The sequence below is a fragment of the Aptenodytes patagonicus genome, chromosome 4 (genome assembly GCF_965638725.1).
Source record: "Aptenodytes patagonicus chromosome 4, bAptPat1.pri.cur, whole genome shotgun sequence".
NCBI classification, from domain to species: domain Eukaryota; kingdom Metazoa; phylum Chordata; class Aves; order Sphenisciformes; family Spheniscidae; genus Aptenodytes; species Aptenodytes patagonicus.
This window is the reverse complement of record NC_134952.1, coordinates 30,257,528-30,283,520: the sequence shown is the minus strand read 5'-3', so window position 1 is coordinate 30,283,520 and position 25,993 is coordinate 30,257,528. Positions and strand designations below refer to the sequence as shown.

Below are 25,993 nucleotides of genomic sequence, written 5' to 3'. Positions count from 1 at the left end.
TTGGCTAAAATGTAATATAAACGTATCTGAAGCTCCTTAGATAAATTGTCAATAGGGAAGTGTTTCTACTGCAGAAGTAAAATGTAAGTTCTGATTTAGACATGGAGGGGAAGTTATCAATACACATATAACTTCCTCTCACGGAAAGGTTTGACTTGGCTTTACAGACATTACACTGAACCATACCACTGAACTAAGCCAGTTCTAAGCCTGTTTCTACTTCACAGGTGGGTAATCCATTCATCTTATTAACATGTGACATTTCATAAATGCATGACAGAAGTACTACCTACTACTGCTGGTTATTTAATTCTTTTCATCAAATTCACATAAAATCAGTGAAAGAGAGAGAAGTGAGTAAGAATTTGCAATCTGGGCTCTTAGTCCATGTGGCTTGTTAATGAGATAATGGTTCTTCTTTGCCTCTTCATGTAGTGTAATTGGCCATGTGGAGCCATGATCTTTATTAAACATTTTCCAAAGATAATTCACTGTTGTCGTGGTTTAACCCCAGTTGGCAACTAAGCACCATACAGCCACTCGCTCACCCTCCCCACCCCAGTGGGATGGGGGAGAGAATCGGAAGAGCGAAAGTGAGAAAACCTGTGGGTTAAGATAAGAACAGTTTAATACTTGAAATAATAGTATAATAGTAAATAATAATAATAATAGTAAATTTTAATGGAAAGTAAAACAACAATAGAGAGAGAGAAACAAAAAAAACAGGGAAAGAAAAAAAGGCAAATTATGCAATTGCTCACTGCCTGCTGACTGATGCCCAGCCAGTCCCCAAGCAGCGATCGCTGCCCCTCGGCCAACTCCCCCCTGGTTTATATACTGAGCATGACATCATATGGTATGGAATATCGCTTTGGCCAGTGTGGGTCAGCTGTCCTGGCTATACTCCCTCCCAGCTTCTTGTGCACCTCCTTGCTGGCAGAGCATGGGAAGCTGAAAAGTCCTTGACTTAGTATAAATACTGCTTAACAACAACTAAAACATCAGTGTGTTATCACATTATTCTCATGCTAAATCCAAAACACGGCACTATGCCAGCTACTAGGAAGAAAACTAACTCTATCCCAGCCAAAACCAGGACAACTGTATACTGCCAACGCAGAGAAAGAAGAGAGAATGCCGTACCTCTGTCACTGGATGAATTAGTTGTGTAGTCTGTATTGAAAATAATAGGATGTTTGTTCATCAGGAACTATGTATCCAGACTAAGATATGAGAAATATGGGAGAAAGAGCAGATTTTTTTTTTTCTTGGTCATGTATATTCTAATGTATTTGGACTGATTTCAGTTTCAACCACTGTGTTTATATTTGTGGTGTTACCAATCAGTAGGTGTATATTATATAAAGCAAAGGAATAGCTAGGTAACACAATCTATGAAAATTTCTGTGGTCAGTGGCCCTTAATAGATATATAATTTCACTGGCAAGAACTGTGGATTTTATTCACATTATTTAGGTCATCTTGTAAAGTGACATGGCGATGGTGTCAGGAGACTGCTATGCCTCTCCCTTCACTTTCAGGTTTTCATACCAGTATCAAGAATAATATTTTTATTAGGTACTTTTTTTTTAAATGCATCCTAAGAATGCCTCAAAAAATGGCATCTAGCAGAAACTTATTATCTTAGTCCATCTAAGCATTATTGAGAATAATATGCATCACTGAAAAAATTGGAATAGCATTTACATATAACTGGAAGTGGTTAAAATGTGTGTGTATGTATATTTCACAAGTTTGCAATTCTTCTCTTTTATTGTAATGTATTAGCACAGTTTAAAATGAGTAACATTTTGCTGGTAAATGAGTGTTAATGAAATAAATGGAAAAATCTGGATAAATGCAGTATAATGCAGAAGTATCCACCATCTCTGCAAAGACTGCTGATTCCAGCACTTGCGTGATGCTGGCGAACCAAGGAACCAGCCAGAGCCGCGTGTGCAGCGGTGCTGGCTGTCCATGAGATCAGCTGGGATTCAGTACAGCTAGAGCTAGTAAGGCAGTAATAAATCCAACTTAGAGACAGACTCCATGCACTATCACTAGTGGTACATAGTTTGGACAAAAAACAGTGAAGTAGACCTGGCTGGTCTACTGTGCTGTCACAAGCTTCAGCAGCCCAGGCAAATCAGCTGGATAAACGAATAGCAACTCCATCCACCCGTCGCTACTCTGAAAGCAAATCTAAGAGATTTAAGTGAAGAATGGCTCTTTCTTTATATTTGTCTATAGACCGGAGGCTAAGATTTGGAATGTGCATCAGTTATTAGAGCAGTATATGTTGAACTTTGTTGTCCTCATTAAAGATGTTCTCCATTTCTCTCATTCAAATCATGAGGTTTTTTCACTGATATGAGTAAGGAGACTTTGGAAACGATAGAAACCTAATGGTCTACAGGAATTGTAGAATTGTGAAATAAGGTTATTAAAGAAGTTGTCTGCTCTAGAAAACAGACTGCTGGTCTGGGACACAGGAAACCTAGGTTTAGCTTTTTGGCTCTGCTCATAATTTGTTGGGATGATACTGGATAGGTTGCCGTCTCTTTTGAGCATTGACATCCTTATTAGGAAAAAATAATGATTCCTTTGGTAAAATAACTGAAGATTTGTTGCTATGAAGTGTTCTAACAATTGTTACAGATATGTTTCCATGTATAGTAATATCACTTCTGTGAGGGAGGATGAAATGTTCTAGATGTTTATCAGAGTAGAAGACAAGGAGCTTAATTAAAATTCCTTTAAGTAACCACACAGTATTTTCGATCTTTGGGAATTTTCATATTGGCAGTTGGACGTGCAAACCCTATTCTGCAACAACTATCACAGGAAACTTAAAGTACCTGTGATATTACATGTGCTGCAAAAATAATAATAAAAAGCTTAATCATTAAATGTAAGCTGTGTAAAATGATTTACTACCTTAGCAATGAACTTAAAAATAGCAACCAAGAATATGATCTGCTTGGTGAAAACTATGGAGGCCCTCTCAAAAGTGTGTTGAGTATCCTTATTTTATAGTTCAGTATCTTATTTAAAATACATAAAATAATTCTAGATGTATTTTCAGGTATCTCGAAAGAGGGGAGATACTTGATGTAAGTTTTGCTTCATTCCGACCATTCCAACTTCCTGAGAAACAGCAGTAACTGAAAGCAAATTTCAGTTAAAGGAAAAGACATGAGAAACTTGGAAAGTACTATTTAAAGCACACATGAAGTGTCAACACTTGGCTAAGTGTAAAGAAGTACAAAAAAAGTGTACGAAAGCTAAAAATCATCATTTCATATTAGCCATGAAGTAAAATGCACTCATAGACTGTCACAGGCTGGGGTGTGTTTGTTACCTTTTGGGTACCTGCTTTGTATGTTTGAATCCAGAATGATCTCGTTGGTAAATAGGACACTACTTACATCCTCATAGTCGATGAGTTTGGGCTATACAGAGAGAAGCAGGATGATAAAAATAGCGTTCTTTAATCTCAACTTGGGTATTAAGTAACCTTTCCTAGTTCTGGACACTTGTGTTTAACATGAAACAACTTTGTTTCTAATTTAGCATACATCAGGGTGTGTTGCCTTTTGACCTAGGAGCATGTTGTCTGTCTAATTATCCTTTGTATTGTTTTACTGTTCCTTGAAACTATCCAAACAATTTGGTGTGGCCCTAGCAACCAAACAATACTGTTTAACAGTGATTTCCTACAGCACTTGCTCCCAGATTTCCCACATAGCACTAGCTCCATCAGAGCAAACAAACAGGATATTGTTTCAAGTGAATAACGTTCAGTGTTTTCAAGCAATTTATAAAAGCAGTTTTTTGTTTTTGAACTGCTGCAAGTGGTATGATTTTTTGGTTCCAGATTTCATCTGGACTTCTGTAGAGTGGTCCATGTTTTGAAGCTTCAAAACAATGTTTGAAACTTAAATTTTCACTGGCAGCTAAGAGCAGAGAACAGCTTATGCTTTGATGGCAAAGAATAGCAGAAAGAAATTATTTAATCCTGTCCCATAATGAGATTTTTTTTCCATTAAACATGCTATTTAAAATCCACGTAGACCCTTCCTACAGTGTTATAGATTGCAAGTTCATGAGTAAATGAATCCCATTGAACATAATTATACCAGATAATAATGTTGTTTGACCTAGTTAAGAAATCTGATAATAGATTTTTGGCTTTTCTTTAAGGAACTACTATATATCTTCTTACTAAACACAGTCAAGCTCCCTCCCCTTTTTCCCTCCTATGTGGTTTTTTTTCCTGTGTGTGTTTAACTAACTTACTGGTTTTACATAGCAGATAAAAGCACGAACGTTGTCATATACAAGGCAAGAGTCATCAATGTGAACTGTTAATGCTGTCATGAATTAGAACCCTCAGCAAGTTCATAGATGAAAGTAAATCCTAGTCATTTATTCTGCCTTTTGAATACGCTGGCATTTCAGCAAAACTAAGATATTTGTAATCCTCTCATGGCAGCATTTAGAATTGCTTCAGTTTGACATTTTTCCCTTGGTTTTTTGGGGAGGTTTATTACCAACTGAAGAGTTTGTGCATGTGAACACAAGAGATTAGTAACATGTATGACTGTAGGATAGCCTTAACTCTGCTTTGCTGCTGAAAGAGTAAAAAGGCAAGTGCTCTCCCTGCATTGACTCTCATCTTTGTGCTGGCGCAAGCACATGTGCGGTCATGTGGTGAGCGGATTGGACAACTGATTGTGGCAAAATTAACCTGGGGAAAAAATTAATACGTATGCTGCCTTTCCAGTTCAGTTCATTACACAGCTGCACACTTGTGTTTGCTTGCACAGGAGGAGGATGGTACAGGGAAGGAGATAGCCGGCTGGGAGGGATTGCATCCTTTTACCATACTGCAGCTTATGCCATCTGAAGGGGGCTGTGAGAAACTGTAGCCAAGGAGTGGGGTCCGTGGCATTGCAGGCTGATGTAAGGCTGTCCTGGTACCACATTTCCCTGGCTTTATGGTCGTGCCCTCTGCCTTGCACTGAAATTTCTGCAATGCTTCTGGGAGCTGGTCTGGTTGTAGTCCAGTTGCTTCTTTTTTTCTTGCTAGGGTTAGGTTTTTGTCCAGTTTACCCATTTTGAGTTGATTTCCTATGTTGTCGCATGAGCCTGAGGGGAGAATTTGCCTGCAGTATGTCTGGGTTTAGATCAGCCTAAACAGCCTTGGGGTCTCATCCTTAGTGAGAGAAGCTGTTTTGCAGCTTTGAAAGTTAACATAGGAAGATGGTCTCTTACTGAGGATTAGTTTACTAGTGCAAAGTAAAGGTAGTACTTCGAAGATGATCAGCTCTCAATGTTTTCCTGATTCTTAAATGGCAGGGGCTTTTTAAGGTGATCTTTTGACAACTGGAGACAGAAATGTGTTGTGTAAACACACTATTAAGACTTGTCTACATAAAGCAAATCTAGATGTAGTTCTGGGTTAAGGAGCACGTTAGTCCTTCTCAGTTTCCTTATAGAGAGACAAGAGCTGGTTGAGTACCAGCTTCTCATTGTTCAGGAGCATGGACTGGACCAGAGCTGTGGCTTGTTCCCTTGAGTCCCCAGTCCTGATAATGTGGGGATTGTGGCACGCTCCGCACGTTAAGGGAGTAAGTCTAGAAGGAGCCAAAGCAGCTGCTTTGCTAAATTTCTTCTGACCAGACACAGCTAACGATGTTCAAAAGGAGATTTAAACTTCTCATTTCTTTCCAGTCTGTTAGCTTCAATATGTGATTTAAAATAATAGAGTCCAATTTGTCTGTTGAGTAGAACACAGCTTTAGCTTTCTTAGAAACTGTCATATTTAGGATAGAAGCAACTGTTTACTTAGAAACATGTGATACCTGTTAGGAGTCCTTAGGTACTTGATTTTTTTATTTTGGTCATCTGCAGATGGATAGGAGAGTTGTTCAAAATCTGTGTGTTGCAGCATTCTTCTGTTTTGTCAATCTCATACTTGGTATTTCTGTTTGTTACCTGCTATGGCTAGGAAGTGATATATTCCTTCTTTTTGCCTCTTCTCTTCTCAAACCTCTGTGCTCTTGTTCTTGACACATAATGCATCCCTCTCATTTCCTGGGCTGCCTTTGGAAGCATCATGGCTTAAGAGTGACAAGAGCACAAATGCTGGAGAATGTAGACATTGTACAGAAATGAAATATTTTTTAAAGCACCTGACACTTTTATGCTTCTGTACTGAGGGATAAGCCAATCATCAGATATGGGATAAGAAAGAATTCTTCTTTCAAGTCAGATATTTTGGGTTGTCGCCTTTCTTTGCAGCATGCACTTTGGTCTGTTTCCTACCACCTTTGTGTACTTTCATCTAGCGAACTTCTACCACAGGGATCTAGAACACGGCAGTGTCTTTGATCTCCTATTGCCTGCACTATGTGACACACGCTCTTCTGTGTCTTTTAAGACCTCTGTTACCGAGATCAAAGTGTTAGAGGATGTTCAGAAATGCTTTATGGCATGCGGTGTGCTTGCATGTCATTCTGGTGTTGCCCCCGGTTGCTGGGAACTCAGCTCTGTGACCTTGGCAAGTCCTTCCAGCCTCGAAGATGGCATACTGCAGTTTATGTACAGGAAAATATAAGTGTAACTCCAACTAAACAGCAAGTTTGTACAGAAAATACTCAGGGAAAAAGAACACAGGTCACATGTAGTACTCCCAACCTTATGCAAAGTAACCTTCCTTTTTGATTAGAGGCTGAGGTAGTTGTGACCATTCTGTTTTCACTCATGTTGAATTGTTGTTTGCCTCAGCAATACATTTGATAAATTAATACTTTCTATGGAAGTTGAGGAAGTCTGAGTTATGCAAAATGTAACTTTCTGAATTGATAGAAGAAATTAGGAATAGCTGAGACTCAAACTTGGGAAAATGCGAAGTGAAGTACCAAAGGTTTGGTCTCCATGGCAACCAGTATTGTCATGAATGAGTTGAATACTGAAAAAATGTTTGAGTAAAAATTGTGGATAATGTTTAGTTAATAGGAATTGCACACGTACAAGTTGAAAACACAGACAAATTTTGAAAGTTCATCAAAATTGGACAAGTGCAATTCCTCACACTTTAACTGCAAAAAGCCTTAAAGAAGCTTACCTGAACAAATTGTGATATGTAATACAATAAAATAGACTGACACTAGGCTCCTTACACAACTATCTTAGGAAAATAAAATTTTAATAGGTAAGAATTCTTAATATCAGTTCCTAATATCAATAAAAAAAATAACGTCCGCAATCATGGAATATGCTATAGAAATATCAGACCTTTCTGGGTAGATCTGTGGCATCATTAGAGATGTCAATAGTTATTTTGATTTATAGTGTGCAAGACAAGAATTTTAATTATTTATTCTAATTGTTATGTGTGTGTTAAACTCATGTATGAGTGAGTTCTGATACCTGATTTTCAGTACTGCAATTCACATTGGGTGGCAGCTGTAATAATAGACATGTTTTTGAGTGCTTAGGGAGAAAAATAAAATTAAAGGTGGATAAATATATGTAAACTTAGTATATGACAATTTCAGTGTAAGAGTGAAAGCCCTAGAGAGGGAGACTAATATATCCAGTGTTATTCATATTGATCAATTAATTAATATTTCTGATAAGGAACAAGTCTTTCAGTTTTGTGACTAGACAGTGGAGAAAAATAGTTAGCATGATGTGTCTGGAAAGGGTTTGCGTTCTTGTTAGGAAAATCAGCTTACTGGCAAAAAGTGCCAAGAGGGGCCAAAGAAATATTTCTCTTGAAGATATTTGGACACCAAGTAGAAACTTGAACTTCATGGACTATGTGTAAAAATTGGATCAGGCAGATGCCTCTCACAGTACAGGGAGATAACACTTTAAATTGAACCTTTTGATTTTTGGTCATACTTGTACTGAAGATACCAGATATTAAAAGCTCTAAACTTTATAATGATCATCATACAGTTGTGTTCAGAATGGGGCTGTTCACACAGCATAAGACAGTTTTGTGTTTTATCATTAACAAAAATGAGTTACATTGTAAACCCTTATGCAACTTATCTTTAGAGTAGAATTTCCCACCTAATTTAAAAAAAAAAAAGTTCTTGTTGGATGTTATAGTTAGTTATTTCCTTCTTCTGGTTTACAGAATTTACTGTGTGAATACATCTGTGTGGTGGACGGGAAAGTAAAGAAGTGACAGGCAATGTGTTTAGAAGCTCTGCTTTATCACTCTTTTTTTTTTTTTTCTTTTTTTTCTGTAGCCTCCACACCACCCAGCAGAGTAAATAAACGCAGAGTTTCTCCAAGTGTTGTTTCCACCTGGGAAAAGAGAGGCATCATCATGTCTAACATTACTATTGATCCAGATGTCAAGCCTGGCGAGTATGTCATCAAAAGCCTCTTTGCTGAATTTGCTGTTCAAGCTGAAAAGAAAATTGAAGTTGTAATGGCTGAACCTTTGGTGAGTCCTTCTTTTTTCATAGTATCCCTTGAAATGGTCCTGCTATTTTTCTAAAATAGGCTGATTTATCATATGTATGGTTACTGAAAAAAACATCCCCAGATATTGTTGACTCTTCAAAGGGATTACTTCAAGAGTAAATAGGCTTCTGCAAACAGGGTTGCTACCTGGATTATGTTTTATTGACTTCCGTTAAAACTGTTATGTAGTGGTTACTGGAAACAAGACCTCTTAGTATTCATAAGTTCTGTAAAGTTACAAAAGGAAATAGCAACAACAAAAAATGTTCCTTCATTAACACTGCAAAGTGTTTCCTGTTGATGTTTCTTTGAAATAATAATTTGACAATATACTTTCAAGAAAAGATGCCTTTGGTTTGTTTTCCCAAGTAATGACACTAACACCTGGAAGAATATAGTAGCCAGTATGTACTGGAGATTAGGCAAAATACAAAATTCTGTTGGTGATCCAGACTGCGTAATCCTGAAATAAGTGGATTTTTTTTAGCTTGGAAATTTCACTCAGTTGTGATTGTTTGTTTGTTTGTTTGAGCTATGAGTTAGTATCCCTTTAAGATGTGGGGTTTGGGGTTTTTTACACAAGTGATTTACCATCCTGATGTTCAATGGGAAATACAAATGCACCCTCTAGTCTCAACATATGACCTGTAAAGGTCACACCCAGTGCATTGCAACTGTGATCGAATCAGAACTTTCTCTAAAATAATATTATTTTTACAGGTATAACGTAATACAGCAGTAATGTCTTCATGTGGTAATGCAGCTTCTGATGTTCTTTACTTTGCTCAGTTCCTCAATGTTCTTGTCCCTGTGCTTTTCTTCCTCCTTTAATTCTCATAATAAATTTGTTTTGAAGATGATTTGTAGTGCAATTTTTCTCAGTCTTTTTCATTCAAGGATGCATATAGCCTTTTGGGGGAAGAAAGCCCTCACGGCCACCTAAAATTTAACCTAATTCATGAAGTGCTTACTGTATAGCTAAAAAACCCCAGGTCATTATTTTACAAAATCAGAAGTTTGCTGGATATAATTGCAATTTTTAAAAAATTTTAGAATATTAATAACCCCATAACTTTATGTAGTGGCAGGTAATCATGACTCTGCTATGCTCAAGGCATGATGTCAAGATTATGCTATATTATGGGCATGCTGTAAGTAAACCCTTGGTTTAGGTGTCCCATTTCCTCCAAAGAGCTTTAAATAGCTATATTAACTGTACTGACTGAGATTGGAGAAAAGGCTTTACAGGAAGAGAGGAAAGCCCTTATCATTTTAGTGTGATTTGATTTTGTGGGATGACTTGGCTACAAATAATAAAGTTTATGTGGAGAATATATATAGTGTTACATAAATCTTTAATGTGTTAGATGAAGCTAGGCTGTTGGATGAAGCTGTTTGGAGCCGGACCAATTAAAGTTAGGAGCTAGACACTTTTTAAAACTTGAAGATGAACATGTCAGCAGGGGAACAAAAATGAATTAAAAATAAATAAATTAAAAAAAATAGTAACTTCAGCTCAAGACAGCACCTTGGGGGTAAGGGGATGGTACCGTTTTGGCCAGATGTATGAGTTTCATCTAGGAGTAACTGACTCATGATTTTAAAAAGTAACTAAATGGTTTCTTTGGCTCTGAATTTACTTAGGTTACTCAGTGAGTAACAAAGTAGTTTCCTTTCATTGATTTAATTAAGAGTTCTCTGCTTGCAAAATTTTAATACCGCAGAGTTTCCAAAGTTACAGAAAGAGCTTATCAGCAAATGCTTAAAATAAATGTTTCAAGTAGCGAGCGTAACCACAGGAAGGAAGATCATCCTTTTAGTGAGTAAATTAAATCAAAACACCTTTTTTTTTTCTTTTTTAAAATAAATTCTTCTAAGTCTTTGGTAGTGTTATATAGTTTTAAAGGAAAAAGGGCTCAGACACAATTTATTGTAGCTTAAAATACTCTTCCTCAGCTGAGCAAGGATGACTGTGAGGCATGATACCAGCCTTCCCCAAATGTCAAACAAGCTATACCAGTGAAAAAGATTAGTGATAAATTCAGTTACCTTGTATTTTGTCAGGCTGTGTGTAAATGTAGATGGTTAGAATTTAAGCAGAGGCAGTTTAACATGGTACCACCAAGTAACCAAGCTGTTAACTAGGTAAGCTGCTAACTTACTAAATTGTAGTTCAGTCTCACGTCTAAATCAAAACCAGCAAGAGTATTTCGCTGGTCTTGGCAACAGGCCTATTTTATCCCATCGTGGAGAAACTAAACATTGCTCAGACTAGTACTGTACGCTTTTGCAGGTCTTGCCTAGATGCTTTCAAAAGCTTGTCTGAAATCTGTAAAATTTAGCATGCTGCATTTCTTCAGCACAGTGTTTCTTGTATGCTGCTCTGATGCTGGGACAAGGATGCGGGCGCTGCCCAGCGCTTGGGCTAAGGGGAGGCAAGACAGCATTTCTTGTCTGGTTTCTTACTTACAGCTTGGAGGACAGAAACAAGTAATGCTAGTTTTGCTGTGTTCACCTGAGCCGCCCTGCTGAGGTGTGCTAGCAACCAGAGGACGGTGCCGGTGAATACTGGAGAGGGGCCAACAGGTGGTACCTTTGTCCACGGGCGCAGTTGTTTGCACAGCACACACACAGGTCTGTCTACATCCTGATCTCTGCTGCCTGCCATATGTTGACATTTCTGCTTTACACAATGGATGCAAACTGTTCTTTGGTTAATTCAATAGTGGGCTTTTTTTTCATTTCACTTGTAAAAGATAAATGTAGACCTATTAGTTCCATCTCTCTCTGAACTTCAGGAAGCCAGGAAAATAAATCTTAAATTATTAATTCAGTGAAAGTTTCCAGACCTTTACTTTAATGCTGCTGGATAGATTTTTGTAAGTCATGTGAGTCGACTGGGGCCATGACAAAGCAGAGTTAGAAAAAGACATTGAAAGAAAATAAATTTTAAAGCCATATAAATAATTCAAGGGCCTTGATAAACCTGTGACTGGGTTAAAGAGTATTATTTGGTCATGTCACGTTTGTGTGGTTGGTGTTACATTAACTACGGTGATATTTACCTTTTAGCAGTTAAGATTTTTAATGCGGAGGAAAAATAATAGGATTATGAACTTGTAAGGTCTTCATTCTTTCTGATACTAAAAATCTTAAAAGTTAATTAACATTTGATGTACAGAAGTGTCTCAAATTAGTATAGAATGTGGGGGCAAAAAGCTAAACTTTCAGAACTATCTTAAAAATAGTTTGCTATCTATTGACATGGATTTCAACTTCTTCATCTAAAGACTTAAACATCACTTCAGTTCTCTTTGATTTGTTATAATTCTTTTCTTTAGCTATTTCTGGTTTTAGACACATGCAATGGGTATAATAAACCCAGTGTTTGTTCACCTGTATAATAGTTTTGTAGTACCATGGTGGAAACGTGGCATGTTGGGGCATTGTATCATAAGGAGACTTAAGGAACCTGACTTTTTACCATCTTCTTACAAGAAAGTCACTTCTCCATGTACTCAGGAAATATTTTTCTAGTTATTTTCCGTCAGCTTATTCAGCAATATATTATGTTTATATAGGGTGGAACATTTCTCATGTTTCTGCTTTATAGATAAGATTACAATTATTTGTGCAGTTTATCTAAAAGCATAGTACAGATCACATGAATTCACCTACAGTAGATGTTTCCTTATAAAAAAAGGGGAGGGAGGAATTCTAATTAAAAGGGAATTCTGATTTGCAAGTGCTCTCTGGAGCTTTTAGTATCTGCTGCAAAATGTCAAGTCCATAACAGTATTTTGAACAGACTTAACATGTAAAATTATATGAATTTATAAGATAAAAAAAGTGTTCATTTGCCAGTATCTGAAACCTTTGCCCCCTTGCTTTTGAATACACAGTGAAAGAACATTGGCTAATACATCAGTTGATGAACAAATAGAACTATTTCAGAATATTAAATGCATTTTCTTGAAACCACCTTCTTGTTTAAAATATTTTTTATTTAGCCATACTGGAAGTGTACATAAATGACAGTGTTTTCTTAGACAATTAAGTGGGCTTCTTTGGATTACAGAAAGTGAAAATGGTCCGACTTGTGAATTGGTACCTGTATTATTTCAAGTTATGCTTTCAGAGTAGGCAAATGCTGTTTGCCTGGGCAATGTTGAATTCAATTTTTCAGAGGCTGTAATAGTTGCCAGAGATTGTGTCCTTTTGAACACCAAAATACAGCTGCACTCACAGCAGAAGATGCCAGAAATTGTCTCGTGTTTTCAAGATTATGGATAGGACAAACGAAAATAAGCTGCCAGTTTGAATCTTGGGCTTGGTACATGCAATCCCAATTTGTATCTGTTTAACATATAGCCTGTCTGTTGCAGCCTTGCAAGTGTTAAATGCGAAGCAATATTGATTTTTTAAATTTTTGTCAACAGCCTGACAGCAAGGGTGTTGTCTCTTACTAAACTACTGAGCAGTTGTTTTGTGGTAACTGAGGCACAACCTGTTGAGAGCAGTACTGGCTATCAGTACCACTATGCCTCCTTTACATCCCAGACCAGGCAAATTAACAGCTCTTCTGGTTTACTACTTGACTTAATTTGATCTATAAAAGCTCTTTGTTTGCTTACTGCAATCTAATGTGAGCTGTTAACTCCTTACTTTGAGTACTTTTTCTACTTTCCCCATCAAAATGAAGTGAAAAGTAGTTTAAAATTTCTTTAAGTAGCAAGAAATGAATCACATCTTTATATATCTTGCTGCTTTGTATTATGCCCTTAAAGCTGTTACTGTGGCGCTTGGCTTACCGTAAACCATTGACCCTCAGAGCCAGTACATGGGACTTGGTCTTTTTATTTTTTTTTTTTTCCCCCCCTTCCTCTTGTCTTTTTTTGCTTTCCAGGATACCCTAGCAAGAGACTGTAAAAGTTGTATTTCTTGTAACTGTATAATCTGGTACTCTCAACAGTGACTAGTAATAATTACTATTACATAAATATTACAGTTCATAGAATCATAGACTCATTTAGGTTGGAAAAGACCTTTAAGATCATCAAGTCCAACTGTAAACCTAACACTGCCAAGTCCACCACTAAACCATCTCCCTAAGTGCCATGAGTGTTGTGTTTTCTTAATGCTTCAATTCTCACTAAATTATTTTGTCAGGAATATAATTTAATTTTGCTTTTAACAGAGCAGTATGTCTTATGGAACCGGTAGCAATGAAATATGGTAATAATTAAATTCTAGTAATATTGCATCTTTTCTGTACCTTACAAAGTTATTTCAAATGTAAAGCAACTTATTATTGACATTCTTCTTTTCCTGGACTAGGTTTTCTAGCTATTTTTCATTGCAGTTCAGGGAAAGCGCAGACTGCAAATGCATTGAACAATTGTCTCTGCCTTTGTGAGGCATTTTAAAATTCATTCTTGTAGCTTACAATAACTGCCTTATATGAACATGAATATGCTTGTTAATTCAGATGGGAATGGCTTTCCTTCTAAGTTATACTTGGCACCCACTGCCAGCTATCTCTGTTGAGCACACTGCTGTAGGCCCTGCTGTTTGGGAGAGGTGTTTGGCATTTTCTATTTGTCAGTCTTTAACGTTATTACTGTTAAGCTAACAAATTAATTTTAGATCTGTATTCTTCGCATCTTCAGAAATGGTTCTAGCTGCAAAATAATGCAAATATTGACATTAAAAGTTCTTTCTTTGTTCTGTAATTTAACTGAGAAAGAAGGAATCTATCTCTGATAAGTCGATTGCATTGTGAAATTCATGTTTCTTTTTCTTTTTTTTTTTTTTTTTTACAGGAAAAGCTCTTGTCCAGATCTCTTCAAAGAGGTGAAGATCTTCAGTTTGATCAGGTAGGAGACACGTAATTGAAAACAGTTTTTACTGGATTAAGGTGGTCTATGTCTTTGCAGAATAGTGGTTCCACTGTTGTAATGACTTGGAACATCCACGTCTGAATCAGCGTCAGAAGATTTAGACCTTGAATGTTAGTTAGACTTTATTTTCCCTTGTAGATTATGATAGTAAGAAACTACTAGAATAGATTAATTTTTTGAAGGCGGCAGTGAAAGCTGCTGTAGGAAAGATGCTGAAATACGATAGGGGACAAAAAGACTTAATTTATTTCTATTCCTTTTAATAGGCTTTGTGTAACCTCAGCCTATATCACTTACTGTTTCAGTGTTTGGGGTTCTGCTTTTATAAGCAAATAGTGTTAATTTCAGCAACATGGCTTTTACTGAGGGCTTTTTGATTCTATGGCAGAAGGCATAAGGTAGATTCAAAATGTTACTTTGCCCTTTGCTGAGTATATAGTCGCACTGTGAGGCTATTCTGTTTCACTTACTATTAAGTGAACTGTACCTGGAAGAACTCTCTGCTCGATTTATTCATGTTTATTGTCTGTATTTCTAATTCTTTCATAGTATAGGCATGTTTTTGTCCCGTAACTAGTTCCTTGCAATGGAGAGGCAGCATTCAGATGAAGCCCCATTAATTGCCTGTTCCTGTTCTTAACTGTTGCTGAATAATATCTTACTGTATGAAGTTTAGTGTTCTGTCCATATCTTCTGTAACTGGATTTTTGTTTCATGCTTTCCATTACTCCTCGGATATAGGTATTAGACGTTGCACTGAAATCTGTGGATCTGCCCCTACTTTTCAATTAATAGCCGTCCGTGCACCTCTTTTCCCTCCTCCCAAAAGAGAAACAAATAATAGCATGTAATATTTGATGTATAGTTTTCTTTTCAAAGAAAAACAAAACCAAAACTACCACCAAAAACCTCACATAGCCTTTTAATATTTTCTAATCTAACCTGCTGTAAGGCCATTATCTCCTAAATGGAAGATTACTCATAAGCAAGGAAAATGGGTGAGGGGGGATAGGGCATAAATTCTTTGGTAGCTACAGTATTTTGTTTTAAAGCTGACCAAAAGTTAAATAATATGCATGGTAGGGATGATCTAAGCAAATCAGTAAATCAGTAATATTACTAATTTTTCTATTAACTCCGCCCCCCCCCCCATTTTTCCCCAGTTAAGGATGTTTTTATAAATCACTAGTAGTCATGTATTAAACTACATACAGGTTCTAAAAATATGCTGAGTGAAGAAAAGTAAAAAATAAAGCATATAACTTTTGAAATCTTGTAATATAGAAATAAACTCATTCTCCTGAAAATGTAGTACTTTAAAAATAATTAATTTTGATTGTGTGTATATATGTGTGTGTGTGTGTGTATGTGTGTGAGTTCTTACTTTGTTCTTTTGTTGTTTGTAATCTACTTTGGGTTCATCGAGATCTGAATTTTAATGGTACTCAAGAAACTATTTTAGAGAGCCAGAGCAGAATGGCTCCCTTGTGGTGACAAGAATTGTGAATTTTGATAGGGAATTTTGAACATTGTTTGGCAAAAGGAATTAAATTGTTTCTCTCTGTTCATTGCTGGGTATAGGAAACCAATATTAAGATCAATTTTCCAGCAGTGCAGAAGACTGCAGAGTAAGAAGACATTGGCAAAATATGGGAGAGAGGAGGATCCAGAGTGCACGGCCACAGCATCCAGTGACACAGCAGAGAAGCTAGAGCTGTCACTGGGCCAACCTTGTTCACCCAGAGATCTTTACAGAGTTAGGAATTTGAGGCTAAAAAGTGGCTTTAGCTATACTGATATGGTGTCTGAGCTAGTAAGTGTTGTACTTTGTGAATAAAAAGAGCAGGGCTGAAACACAAGAGGGACTCTGGGAGTAAGAAGGTATCTAGTTAACACTCATTCTCTCAGCTCAGTAAGTGGTGAGAAGAGGGATGGAGGAGGAAGGCGTGTAGTTTTGCCTGTCCCTATTATGAAAAAGTAAAATAGCTGTTTAATGGGTTTATAAGCTGTTTCTGTTGGAAGCATAACCAGACCAAGAGGGCTGCTATTAGATCCGACTGTGCAAAATCCAATAGTTTTTAATTTTCAAATAGTACAATTCTTTTATTTGTCATTGAGGTTTTAATTGGAACAAAAATGTAAATGTAGCTGAAACAGATGAAACTTTGGAAAATGAGAAGGAAATTTTTATGTTGATACACTTTGAAACTGTTAAAAATGTTATCATTTTAGTATCAGTGCTTTCCCTTTATCATTCCTAGCGCGTCAAAGAAGCTACCGGAGAGGAATTTTTTTATAGAGCATATATTGCATTTCTTAAAATATTTTTGCTTGTACAGCTTGAAACTGAAATAGCTTGTATTTTTCTTCTTTTGTTCGTTGTAGGAATCATACTTGGCAATTTCCTACTCTTGTCCTAAGACACCAAAACTTTATGATCACGCAGAAGCATATCTTGGCCATCTCAGTGACTTTGCTGAAAACAGATGTGTCTCTGGGGTTCAGGCTTGTTCATGATTAGGCACAACGTGAGCAATGTTTTCAGGGTCGGAATTTTGGCCATAGCTGGAATTTGGGCTCTAGCATCTTACTATAATTTTGCATCTCTCTCTCCTTACCTGTCAATGTGCTGTTGGGTATGTTAAGTGCAGCAATTAGCAATGCGTTACAGCCTTTAAGACTGGAGCATGCTTTGCTGTTTCATTCCGAGGAATATAAGTACACATCATGTCCAGCTCTGTCCTCCTGGGCATTACAGGATCGCTCTTTGTCTGGATTGCTGCTTTCAACTTAGGCAAAGTTTAATGCTAAAATAAAAAGGTTTTCTTATAATTTTTATATAAGATGGTTTTGAATTTAGTATCCAAGCAGTATGGTAATTATTTTAAATAAAAAGAGTAAGCATATAGCTCATGTTCTGCTTAGCAGCTATGTAATATTGTTGTGGTTTAACCCCAGCCAGCAACTAAGCAGGACACAGCCGCTCGCTCACTCTCCTCCGGTGGGATGGAGGAGAGAATCGGAAGGGTAAAAGTGAGAAAACTCGTGGGTTGAGATAAAGACAGTTTAATAGGTAAAGCAAAAGCCGCGCACGCAAGCAAAGCAAAACAAGGAATTCATTCCCTCCTTCCCATCGGCAGGCAGGTGTTCAGCCATCGCCAGGAAAGCAGGGCTCCATCACGCGTAACCGTTACTTGGGAAGACAAACACCATCACTCCAAATGTGTCCCATCCTCCTCCCCCCCTTCCTTCTTCTTTCCCCAGCTTTGTATGCTGAGCATGACGTCATATGGTGTGGAATATCCCTTTGGTCAGTGGAGTCAGCTGTCCCGGCTGTGTCCCCTCCCAGCTTCTTGTGCAGCCCCAGCCTGCTCGCTGGTGGGGTGGGGTGAGAAGCAGAAAAGGCCTTGACTCTGTGTAAGCACTGCTCAGCAAGAACGAAAACATCCCTGTGTTATCAACACCATTTCCAGCACAAACCAAAACATAGCCCCATACTAGCTACTATGAAGAAAATTAACTCTATCCCAGCCAGAACCAGCACAAATATGAGCAAAGATTTCATCTTCCTGATAATTCCAATGCCTCTTCCTTAAAATGTTAAGGATGCAAAACTTGGCAGGAAATAAATAATTATAATGTAAAACTGATACTTCATTTCAAGAGGAAAATGCTTTATAATGCCAGTAGTTTCTGGGTTTAGCACTTTACCAATGACAATTTTTTTAATGCATATGATACAGCTAGTTTCTGTGGAAGACGACGTAAAATGCCCAACTGCTGGAAAATTTATGAGTGGTAGTAGTATTAATATACTGTGTAAACTTGCAGAAAAACCTAAGGAAAAGGTTTAGTAAAGCTTAAAATGCATCTTTCTTCTTCTACAAGTAAACCCATCAGTTCTGAAGGAGGGCAGAGGAGAAGTGCTTTGTGGGGGCATTTTATATTGACAGCACAGGGTAACTTGTGTTGGCTTAATCTGTTCCTGTCCTGTTGTGTGTGTAGCTGCTGCATGAACGTAGCTTGGTGCAACGTATTGGATGTATCATTATTTTTAGAGAAAGAGAACTTTGTTATTTTTACAGAAAGAGAAATTAATGTATTTCCCCAGTGTTTAGGTTATTTGGGGTATGGAAATTGACAGTAAATTCTGAAGGCAAAACACATTTTGGATTGCTGTGGTTGGTGATAGATCCCTTCTTCAGCGAGTTTAGCTTTCATTCTAAGGATTTCGTTGATGATTTTGTGCTGAGTCTAATATCTTCAGTTTAGTAACTCATGAGGAGGGTTTGTTCATTCTGCTTTCTGAATAATTTTTTTCCCAAAATACATTAATGCTTTTAACTTACTTTTTCTGCTCCTGGCTGGAGAATGCTAGTGAGGTCAACAGATGTTTGAGTACCCCAAGCTGATACAAGCAGCAGGCATTTCTTGCTAGTGAAATCTCGGTGAAGATTTTTTGAAGCTTTATCAATACAAATTAGTCTTTTGAGTTCTTTTTTCTGATGCTTCCTCTTACTAAAGGATGATAGTTTTAATATTAGCCCAGAAATGTCTCAAATTTCCTCATGATTTTTCTTTCCTCTTCTCCTCTCCCTCTTCACAAGTTTTCACTATTGGTTTTTTTCCAAAGAAGTTTGTCTTCTGACCTCTGCCACATGAGAAAATTCTCTTGAGCAACATCTTAATTTGTACATGTTCTATTTCATCACACTGCTTCATTTCAGATCACAGTATAACTTTACAGTGGTAAAATTGAGCTGTTTTTACTGTCTGCTTCTAGAAGTCTGATGTATGTCGGTTGGTTGACTGGATATTTATTTTGTATGGATATCAGAGCACAAGGAACAAGCTTACAACGTGCTTCGTTTCCAAAGCAAGTCATAAAGATTTCAATGTATATTAGTATAAGACTGAAGCAATTCTCAAAATTTAGTGTTTGCTCCAAAATGCAAGGCATTATAGCAAGCCTACACAGTATTTCTAGCTTCTGTTTCTTTTCTGTGTTTAAAATACTTCGTATGTTTTTGTGTTGCCTGCAATAACTGCCTTCATCTTTTTGTGCAGTTAGCTCAATGTGCATGCCTCTCCTGCAGCAGGCATGCCTAGTTTTTCCACTGAACCCCTTGTTAGTGAGTGTTCTATTGACAGACATAATAAGTGTCTTATTGACAGACATAATAGGAAAACCATAATGTCACTATTCTAATAAAAATTTCTTAGTGAAACCTAGTTCCTCTTCAAGTTTGGAATATATGCAGTTTGTATTGTATACTGGGATGTAACATTTTATGAACTCATAGAATAAGAATATGATTTTACTTATTTTCAGGAAGTTTCTCCACTTGTTTGTATAATTCAGGGATTTTTCAGAGAGTCAAGAATACTACTTAGTTCTTGTGACTTGAATAGCTGACTGGTTAACAAGCTGAGTAGAGTATTCAGATGGTTGAAAGAGATCCTTCTGATGTTTCCTTATGGTTAACCTGCCCCCATCCCTTCCCCAAACCTGAAAAACCAAGATGCTTCAAATGAGGACAAAGAAACAATGGCATTGATGTTATCTTGGTTTTCCAGAATAGTGAGTAATAGACAAGTTATTGCATGAGGGTGGCTTCTATTGAAACGTCTTATTTGAAAGATGCAAGAGGTAATTAATGTGTGGCATCAGTGGGCAATGTGGTAACTCTCCTTTTCCAGCCCCTGTTTTGGGGATGGGCTTGCTCCCTGCTGCCTCCCGGCAGGCAGTTTATAGCTGCTTTATGCCGTCTTTCATTCTTCTCCTCCCCAAGCCTGGGCACGGATGAGCTCTGTTTAAGTTAAAGGAAGCCTCGGGAGTTTAAGTTTCATAACATGTTAAGGTCTTCATTCTATAATGGTTTCTATTGCCACTGTTTCACAGATAAGTTCACGACTCATGGGTTTTCTGAAAGAGGGCAGTAGATAGGGGAGTTATGCTGAAAATAAATACAGCTTGAGAACTAGACAGTCAAATGTATTAAAAGTAGAGTAGAATATCTAAAAAGCTCTTATTTTTTGTTTGTATAATAACCAAAGAAGCATGTTTTGGAAGGTTTAGGTGGGTTATCTCTTACCTGTCATTTGTAATGTAAAGGTATGTGTACTTCAGAGATACGTATGACAACATTCAGGGACATCCTAAAATCTCTGCTGTTTTCTCAATGGTTTTATACGTGTTATCTGCATAAATATAGGATTCTCTGATCCCTGTGATCTTTGGAACACTTTGTCTGCTTAAATTTGTCATAATAATTGACTTAGAGTGTCATATTAACAGTAATTGTCCTAGATGAAAATGATACATAAAGTTGCCACTTTGTAAAATTATATGATATACAGTTTTTAATGTTAAATATGAATCTGAAAGAATTATTATAATTCTAGGATTTTTAGATTGCTTTATCATGCTGAACTACTTTTCTTAATTTTTTTCAGTTGATAAGCTCTATGAGCTCAGTAGCAGAGCACTGTCTCCCCTCCTTATTACGCACCTTGTTTGACTGGTACAGGCGTCAAAATGGAACAGAAGATGAATCTTATGAATATAGACCTCGATCTAGCACAAAATCGAAGGGGTAAGAGTTTTCCTTGCAAAAGTCTGTCTGATTTTTGTGTGCTTTCTTGTAAGAAAATGTGTGCTTTGTACTTTTTTGACAAGTATTTTGTATTTGGATCTGTCATTACCTAAATCTGTGTAGAAAGAGCATGGGCTTCTTTGAGGTAGTGTATTTAACTTGCGTATGGGCTTCTTTGAGGTAGTGTATTTCACTTGCGTAGATGATATGCATGAAGTGCATTAATGATTTTGGGGTTGATATACAGAGGGAAGTTGGACGCTGATAATTCCAAGCCAGTTTGTCCCCTTTTTGAATTGTTTTGGTTGTTGGCAGGTCCTTTTAGGAGAGGGCAAGATGTCACAAACCCCAAAGTCTTTCTAACCATCCATTTTATATACATGTGCAACAATGATTGCATGAAAGGCATGTATTTGTATGCAATGTATTACATAAGACATGTATTCTCTGCAGTATTTGTATTCAGTCTTGTGTATGATACGTGTGTTCTTGATTTCTCATTTTAGGGATGACCAACAACGTGAAAGAGATTATCTACTTGAAAGGAGGGACTTAGCTGTAGATTTCATTTTTTGTTTAGTTTTAATAGAGGTTCTAAAACAGGTAAGCTCTTTTGCTTTGGCCAACTTCTTTTAATCTTTTGCTTTTAATGTTTTGGTCATCTCCTTTAAATTTTTATGTTAAAAACTGGAGCATATATATGATGAGCATATGCAGGCTGTAATTATGCTCTCAGTTGCATAAAGCCTTTGGCCTCTCCTGTCTTTTTACGTGCCTGCGTTATCTCAGTTCACGTCTTGGATCCACTAAGTCAAAGCTGCTGATGTACTGCAAAAAGCAAAACTGTAAAAAAATACATTTTATTTATGTTCAGTGCCTTTTGTCTCCTTTAACATTTTTGAAATACAACGTGAAATCATCGAATGACAAGATTAAAATGTCACTTTTTAAAAAAAATTAGAAAGGGTATGTAATTTTGCTTTGCCTTATAATGTAGTGCTAGATGATGTTACACGCACAATTTCTGTTAATATAAAATTTGCATTGGTATATGGAGAAGACGATAGAGTTTGGCTTCAAGTAGCAGCATTTTTTTCTTGCATTTTTTTGAGAGGAGAAAAAGATTACTGTAAGAAAGGGTTTCAAACATGAAGCAGACTTGAGCAAATTTGATTTTTCAAATACTTAAGTAGTTTATGTCTTTTATTTATAGGTACATGAAAATTAAATGGCTTTCTCTACTAAGTAAAGCAAGGACTATGGTTTAGTTTGCAAATAATTTGTTAGGAGATTTATGTTTATGTGGTTGTGTAGGGCATGTTTGTGATACAGGGAAAAATGAAAACAGTAAAACAAAAGAGCTGCCTATCCTTCTCTGAGACACTTACCAATCATCCAAAGTGATATTCCTATACTGCATGCACAGAGATGCAGAGAGCACTATTAAAACCATCAAACTCCTATGTGTTAGTGTTTTACAGAAAATCTTTAGTTCATGCTCTCTCCCTGCCTAAATTTTCTATCAGTGCTAAAGAAAAAGGGAAATGGAATAGGTTGTTTAGGATTGCAGGGTTGTATGGGTAGCTTCTGTATTTTGAACTGGTACTAGTTTTTCTGTTGAGTAGAGTATATATTGCCAGTGATTCAGATGTCAGGAGTGGTGCCAAAGTTTTGGTCTTGAAGAGAGTCTGTGGTGACTCCTGTAATGCTTGGTGAGCCTATCACGCTTGTACTCCGGACAAGATAGGTATTTTTCTGATAAGGATTTTTTCCTCTGCTAAAGATCTGCAATGGGCCACTAAACGTAGATACACCACTTAAGAGAATCCTTCAGACAATTTAGTATTAAAAGTTATCTAAAGGAGGGTCTGTATGTTCTGCCTGTAATGTGCACCTGCAATTAGGCAGTCAAACAAAGCGCAGGAAGGATGGCTTTTTATCAATAAACGTATTTACATTCACATTGCATCCATCTTCCTGTCTTCCTGGGAGCCCTATCATTGCTTAATTCTTAGAAACTGGTTTTAGAGGGTGCAAAGGGTATGATCCAGCCCTTTCTGTAATATGCACAAAGCAACCGGAGAGAGGGTGACAGACATGACCTATGTAGGAACAAAAATTTTTTGCTTAAATGACTACGTATTACTCATTGTATGAATATGCATGTAAATAGCCAGTTCCAGTAACTGGCAGTTCTTGGACAAATAGCTTTCGTGATGCAGAATATGAAATTCTCAAGCAGTAAGTGCTTTGTTTTCTGTAGACAAGAACAGTAGTCTTTTCTTCTAATATATTTTAGTGAAAATCTTAATCACTCTTAAGCAGCAATGTTTAGCAGGGTTATCCTAGTCCCTACCTAAATTGCTTTGAAATTTTAAAGATATTATGACTTCATAATTATATATAGTGTTTTTTTTAAAGAATACATTTGATTTTTAAGCAAATGTTTTCTTTTAAACCCGAGAAAAGTGGTGATGTCAGAGAACCTCACTAAAAAGGGCCTTCTAATCAATGCTTGGTTTTGGTTTCTCACCAAATTGTTACTTATTGGTAGGAAGACTTTTATGTTTTGGCTGCTTTCATCTGCAGAAAGTCTAAAATGGAGGTGATCATCTCTCCTGCATTCTTGGTTTTGTCTTCCTTTATATCGAGATGAAATGCATTTCGAGGTTAAATCTGTAATAGTAACACCACACAGTGTAGAAAGTGTGGAAAGATGCATAGTTAACCTAGTCTGATAAATTTTGATGACAAATTCATAGTGTTTACATTACTGTTGTTTATTTTATTATGAATTTAATCCCTAAAAGCCAGTATGCAAAATAATTTGAGAATGTCAATACAGGTTGTGTAAATATTCATATATTGCAAAATTAACTTGCTATCGTATGCCAACAAAGGATGTGTCCTTTGACAGTAGTGGGAGAGATTTCTACAGGGGATCTCACAGTACTGTTTATTTACTTCATACATCCATACGTGTATATATACATGCATAGTTACATACATAGAAATGATATCTGCATTTCAGATACCTGTTCATCCAGTGCCAGATCCTTTAGTACATGAAGTTCTAAACTTGGCTTTTAAGCACTTTAAACATAAGGAAGGGTAAGTTTCACTTGTGTAGTTTAAAATATTTTGTGCGTATTACCAGCCTGTGCTTGATTGTTGTGATTGTTCTCCTTTGCCTCACATGTAACATGTTGGTGATAATACTGTAAACGAACACCGATTGATATCTTTAAACTGAAAACATATCTTGAAAGAACGCAGCTGTGTTCAATATAATGCTGAGTTTATTTTGCTTAGAATATACTGAATGATTTGCATAGCCAGCCAGAGTAAGAAAAGTCTGAGTTTGGATAACTACAGTAAACTTCCTATGCAGAATATGTTTCTTATGTCCGTTCGATGAAACGACAACACTTAAATGTCACCCATGCATTTTATGCTTGACTTTCATTATTTTTATGGTAATAACCTGCCTTGCTATGGAACAAACTTTTTGTTTGTAATTGGGAACACGCTTGGGGTTTAGAAGAACAAAGTTGTATTTAACACTTCCCCCCCCGCCCTTGCTTTTTTTTCTCTTCAGGTATTCAGGAACCAACACTGGGAATGTGCATATTATTGCAGACTTATATGCAGAAGTGACAGGGGTTCTTGCTCAATCAAAGTAAGTTCAGTCTCTGACTCTTCTTGTATTTGGGGAAAAATGACTCTAGACTTAAAGACTATTTAATACAGCAGCGTTTATTAATGACCCAGTAACTAATCCCTTAAGTGTCAAGTGTAGTCTGGCGTGTCCATCTCATGTTCCAGCACAATAAATTTGAACAAATCAAGAAATAATCTTTAGTACAATACTGAATTGCCTGGCTGTCAACTTATAGGTGCAGGGAAAGGAGGCCTGGTATCAGTCAATACTTGTTGTTCAGTTAACGAGTATATTCTAATGTGCTGATCATCATAAGCACTCTTAAATGACTAGATTTTAAGTATCAGGGTTCATCTTGCTTGTATTTCTTTTACTGTAGGTGCTGTTATCATTAATGGACTAAAGAAATCAGTTCAAAATTATAGACATCATATAAAAGTAACTAAGAATGCAAATCATTGCCATCTATATCCCTTGTTCAGGTTTCAAGCTGTTAGGAAGAAGTTTGTCACTGAATTAAAGGAACTGCGACAAAAAGAACAGAGTCCTCACGTAGTACAAAGTATCATCAGTTTGATTATGGGAATGAAGTTTTTTCGAGTAAAGATGTATCCTGTGGAGGATTTTGAAGCATCGTTTCAGTTCATGCAGGTAAATGAATATTACGGAAAACTAAAATGAGCATAATTTGATCGTTTAAGTCATGAAGCTACAATGATGCTTGCTGTGATCAGTTGCTCACTCTACTTGTGTGTCGTCTTTCATCCTTTTGTCTTTAGTTCATAAGTTCTCAGAGGTATGAATCATTTGTTTCTCTGCAGTTCATGAGTGCCTAGCATGAGAACCTGTTCTCAATTGTCTCAGTAATGTGGCAAACCTGTAATATATGAATTTATTCAAGACTAAATGAAAATGGGTAGCAATCAAATAATTTTATTTCTTTATGAAAGCAGTATGATAAAGAAAAAAAGTTAGTTGATATATCTTTTTTTAACAGCTGAGGTGCCAAGAAACACTTTTGTTTAAAAAACACTTCAGTTAATTTTCAGGGAGACTTAAAATCTCTTTGTTTGCTTCTCTTGATTGTGGATTAAAAATTGTCTTAATGAATAACTCGCCCATTCCACAGTAATTGAAGTTATTGCAACTTGGTCGTAAATTTTATTAGAAGTATTTAACAGCTGTTGACATGGATCTCAATCCTGAAAAAACTACCATACACATGGGTGCTTTAGATTGTGTCCAGAGTGGTCAGTTTGGTATAGTGGAGTATGCATACATGTGTATGGATTATTTATTTCTCTGTAAAATTTTCTTTGCATCAAAGTCATCTTGAAAATGAAAAT

General features: G+C 36.7%; 1 protein-coding gene across 8 annotated transcripts in view; it reads left to right on the top strand.

The window, feature by feature from the left end:
- Window positions 1-25,993, top strand: part of FRYL (FRY like transcription coactivator) — a 178,479-nt gene that overhangs the window by 65,999 nt on the left and 86,487 nt on the right. For all 8 annotated transcript variants that reach the window (XM_076336221.1, XM_076336222.1, XM_076336219.1 and 5 more), the window contains 7 exons: window positions 8,271-8,470; window positions 14,313-14,366; window positions 20,847-20,986; window positions 21,493-21,589; window positions 24,018-24,097; window positions 24,585-24,665; window positions 25,130-25,298. In XM_076336221.1, the coding sequence (XP_076192336.1) occupies window positions 8,351-8,470; window positions 14,313-14,366; window positions 20,847-20,986; window positions 21,493-21,589; window positions 24,018-24,097; window positions 24,585-24,665; window positions 25,130-25,298 (741 nt within the window). In that variant the 5' untranslated portion in view covers window positions 8,271-8,350. The remainder of the gene's footprint in view (window positions 1-8,270; window positions 8,471-14,312; window positions 14,367-20,846; window positions 20,987-21,492; window positions 21,590-24,017; window positions 24,098-24,584; window positions 24,666-25,129; window positions 25,299-25,993) is intronic.